The 4,671-nt window shown below is 31.2% G+C and overlaps 2 protein-coding genes across 2 annotated transcripts; both read right to left on the bottom strand.

Moving 5' to 3' along the window:
* Positions 1 to 896: 896 nt before the first annotated feature.
* LOC107615841 (uncharacterized) lies at positions 897 to 3,180 on the bottom strand. Its single transcript, XM_016317862.1, has 6 exons — positions 2,973 to 3,180; positions 2,633 to 2,865; positions 2,326 to 2,545; positions 1,189 to 1,241; positions 1,053 to 1,105; positions 897 to 909 (listed from the first exon to the last, which is right to left on the bottom strand). The coding sequence occupies exons 1-6, from the start codon at positions 3,178 to 3,180 to the stop codon at positions 897 to 899; spliced, it is 780 nt and encodes a 259-aa protein (XP_016173348.1).
* A 20-nt stretch (positions 3,181 to 3,200) lies between these two features.
* Positions 3,201 to 3,716, bottom strand: LOC148546268 (uncharacterized). The gene has a single exon (XM_088499165.1). The coding sequence runs from the start codon at positions 3,714 to 3,716 to the stop codon at positions 3,201 to 3,203; it is 516 nt and encodes a 171-aa protein (XP_088355291.1).
* Positions 3,717 to 4,671: the final 955 nt, after the last annotated feature.

Below are 4,671 nucleotides of genomic sequence, written 5' to 3'. Positions count from 1 at the left end.
TCTATAGCATTAAATTTAGCTTTCAAATTATTCGCATAGACATTCTATCAAGCAGTATACATATATTAGTTTACATAGATAAGATTATACATACCAAAAAACTAAGAAAAACTTCAAATCAATAACTACAAAAAAAACCTTTGAATTCGTAAAGCTATGAAATACGATTTCCCACATTTCATATAGCTTCTTCTAGACATGAAAAACGTTCTATTCAAATATTTGATTCAGCTCAAAACAAAACAAACTTAAATATACTTAATCTGACCCCAGAAAGTAAACTTTTAAATTTTACAAAAGTCTCAAAACATATATGATAACTCACTCATTAAAAAAAAGTCTCAAAACATATATAATAACTAACTATTTTATCCATCACCACAAGCTGAAGGAAAGTAGATTCCTTAGCCTCCTCTCTAGGATCACATAAACTCCACATCCTACTCACCTTAATGGTTATTTTCCAGCATTTTTTCCAAGGAATCATGTTATGAAGTCTTTGTTGTGAATCAGTTGATACCACAAAGATTTCATTTCCTGCATCCATCACCCAGAAGCACCACAAGCAAAGACATGATATAGCCAATCTTAAATAAGAACTCATAGATGAAAGAACGCACAGTAACAAAAAACAAAAAAAAAAACAACTTTTCCTGGGACCAAAATATGAAACTCAGAAATAACAAATTCCAAAAATAGTTAAACTAACTGAAGAGAAAACCCTGACACACCTACTCCAAAAGAATTTCGAATCAAGAACAGTAGTAGTTAATAGAATCATCATTGTCAACAGCAACCCTAAGAAGTATCTATCCTAATCCATCATTCAATTCCACATTAAAAAAGAAATCTTAGTCAGTATACACAGACACGGTATAGAAGAAGCAACTACAAATCTAAATAGAGTACCTATGAAATAGGCAACGATATCATGTCATTAGAAGGTATAGACCAAACCTTTTGCCTTTGGTGATCTGTAACCCCAAACAATTATCAAATCAATGTAAACCCTACTGCCTAATCTGATAGAAGATTTTCACCTCTATCATCACCAGATTGGAGAGAGAAGATCTTCATCGCCACCATGATCAGAACCGAGAGGACGCTGCAGCAGGGAACTTATAGAGCATAGAGGTAAAAATCATAGGGCAAAATTGTTCCACGACATCCACCTTCTTCCATATAGACCGTAGCCTTTTTGGGTCTATTCGAGAATTGTTGAGAAACATGAAATGCATTGCCTGAGAAGAAGAACGGGAACATCACTTGAAATAAGAAGGGGAGTGAAAAGGGGTTTATAGGGTATGGGGTAAGAAAGTGAAAAATAGGATAGCTGTGGAAAAAGAGGTTATAGGCGTGAGGCAATTGGAAGGGCATAAAAGTGAGTGAGGATTAGCGATAACCTTTTTATCTGAAAAAGAATCCGATTGAAATTTTTCTATCACATCAATATTTTTTTACTCAATCAAAAATAAAATAATATACAAAAATAAAATAGAATAGTCAATATTATATTAATTATATAAAAGTGAATTGAATTTTATGATGAATTAAATTTCAATTAGAAATGAATTAAATTTAAGTATTTAAAATGAATTAATAAAATTTTGGAATTAAACTAAAATTTAGTATTTAGAATATTTATAGAATAAATTAAAATTCTAAACAGACTTCATCTTTTATTAATATAACTATCATTTTTAAATACTAAATATTTTTATTTATTAAACTATATGAAATAATTAAAATAGATCTAAAAATATTAAATTTAAAAGCCATTATTATTAATTAAGTTAAAGAAAAGGAAAAAAAAGAAAATGAAGATACTTTATGAGAATGAAAAATATAACAACCAATTACTAAAAAGAAAACAAATATACCCTTCTAAAAACAATTATAAAGGAAACAAAAATTTTTGTATTGATAAAGGTTTAATTACGTAGTCGGTCTCTACAGTTTTACCAGTATAGTAACTCAATTAAAAAAAATATAAGAACCTAATGAAAATTCAATAAAAATATAGGAAGTGACAAAGTAATTAAACTTTGAATAAACCACTTACCAACTTATATTTTTTGAAAAACTTCCTTGTAAACAACGTTCGATGTCGAGTTGCAACATTCATCATCTTCATTAGCCAATAATATCTTCAATCCTGATCTTTTTGTCACTCTAGATATGGCAACATATAATTGTCCATGAGAAAAAACAGGACATCGTAGATAAATACCAACCAGAGATAAAGTTTTTCCTTGACTCTTATTAATAGTCATTGCAAAACAAAGACTAACTGAAACTACCGACGCTGAAATTTGAATGGGATACCAGGATCACTCGGTACCAAATTCATCCGAGGAATAAAAACTTTGTCTCCAACGTTACTTTCAGAAACAACCTCAGCACCAATAATGTTATCTCCAAGATCTTGAACAATAAGTCGAGTTCCATTACACAATCCATTTTCCTGATCAATGTTCCTTAGCAAAATAATAGGAGCACCTTTTTTCAATTTAAGAACATGTTTCGGTATTCCCGAACACGTAATCTAGTTTAAAAATTCAGTTGTCAACCAATCAACTTCAATCCCATTTTGATAATCACTTTGACACAAAGAGTCAGAACTTAAATAAACATTTTCTAATCCAGGAATAGTATCAACAACAAAATCATTTATCTGCTGTACAATATCAACAGTAGGGGCAACTATGACACGTTCTTGAAAATACAGAGCATTGTCATGGTTGACATGAATATCTGAATATATAGCTGAAACAATATCTTGAATAGGATTATCAGTCGGAGAAATAAGCAAATCACTTGGAATATCAACAATAATTTCATCCTCTTTTTGAACCCCACAAGAACCTTCACCAATTTTAAAATCCAATCTGAGAATTCTTTAACCTCGTCAAAATTTGACACAAAAGAGTCACTTTGCAATCGAAGATTTTTTGTTAACCACATGACTTTACAATATTTCCAAAGAATCAAAGAATTAATTGAGGCCATAACTATTTCAGCACGAGTCCCTTTTGGAATAACTGGTAACACTTGCCTAAAATCACCACCAAGAACAACAACCTTACCACCAAAAGGAATATCACAAGATGAAGGTGCATTCAAACTTATTAAATCTTGAAAGGTTCTGTCAACGGCTTCAAGTGCCAATTTATTCATCATGGGTGCTTCATCCCATATTATTAAAGAACACGACAAATGAGTTCTGCTCGTTGGCTATCTTTCTTAATATTACATACGGATTCCTCATTCAAATCAATTGGGAAGCAAAATAATGAGTGTGTAGTCCTTCCACCAGGAAGCAATAGAGATGCAATACCACTAGAAGCAACATTCAAAACAATTTTTCTTTCTGAACAAAGACAGCAAGATAACAATTTCCACAAAAAAGTTTTTCCAGTTCCACCAAAACCATACACAAAAAACAACCCAGGTCTTTTACTTGCAACTGTGTCAACAATTGTCTGGTAGACAAATTTTTGTTCGTCTGTCAATTTATTGAAATTTGAAGCATGTTCTTCGTGAAGTTTATGTACATCATAACTCAACTCATTCATGATCATAGAATTTGAAAATTGAGAGACCAAATCTTGATCAGGAAATGGCATTTGAGAAAAATCTTTCAAGCTTTTTCCATTCATTTGCAATAATTTTTCAACCTCAATCACACAAAGAATTTGAAGTTCTTCTTCAGTCATTGATGTGAGAAGAATTGTTAGTTAGAATTTCACTAAATATAGATTCTTGTTGCAAGTATAGTCTAGACCAACAAACAATCCTCAATCAAAGTTTAATTATCAAATCAATTATAAACCGAGATCAAGAGTAGTTAAACCTCGGGTCGTTCTCCCTAGGAATGCAATTGAGAGTGCTACACTTTTGGTTTTCATGACAAAAAGGGGTTTTGTAAAATCAAAGAACGAAAGATTAAAAGAACTAAGAAATAAAAGAACTAAGGAATGCTCAAAATTGGAAATTGATGCAAGCAAAAAGGAAGTAAAATCAAAACTAGTGAGAATGGTAAAATGCATAAAGGAGCCTTGACTTGAGAATGAGGATCCAAGGAATATTATCATTGCCATAACCACAACTATGGTAATTATCATGAGTTAGTCTCGCTTTGTTAATCCCAAACATCGAGGAGTAAGTCAAGCAAGCATAATTGGCCTTAATCCATAGGTCCTAACTAACTTACCAAACTAGTTGATAAAAGGCTAGCTTTAATGGAAATAAGAGTCAACTAACTCCCCAAGAATTACCACTAAATGTTGGACATTATGACTCTAGTATCCTAGGAACTCTAATCTCAAGTCAAGGTGTGAAAATCTACTCAAAATCTAAAGTTGGCATTTTCACAAACACCTTGTGTACATAAAAGTAAAGTATGGAAAATTGCAAGGAAAATTAAGAAACTAATACCAACTATCAACAAAACCAAACATAAACAAGCAATCAAGCATAAAGGAAGCATGAAATATAAAATTCATCAATCAAAACTTCAAGAAACTCAAAATTGCAAATATGAACAAAGTAACTTAAACCAAAAGAAAATGAAAGTAAAAAGACTTTAATTAAAGAGGAAATTGAGAGTACTTACAATTAAGGAAGCAAAATCAAAGATCAAAACTTGCTATAAAATGCTACAATGGAAAT

This window comes from Arachis ipaensis, chromosome B9 (assembly GCF_059453495.1).
Source record: "Arachis ipaensis isolate K30076 ecotype BB chromosome B9, ASM5945349v1, whole genome shotgun sequence".
Taxonomy (NCBI): Eukaryota; Viridiplantae; Streptophyta; class Magnoliopsida; order Fabales; family Fabaceae; genus Arachis; species Arachis ipaensis.
This window is presented reverse-complemented; position numbering and strand designations above follow the sequence as displayed.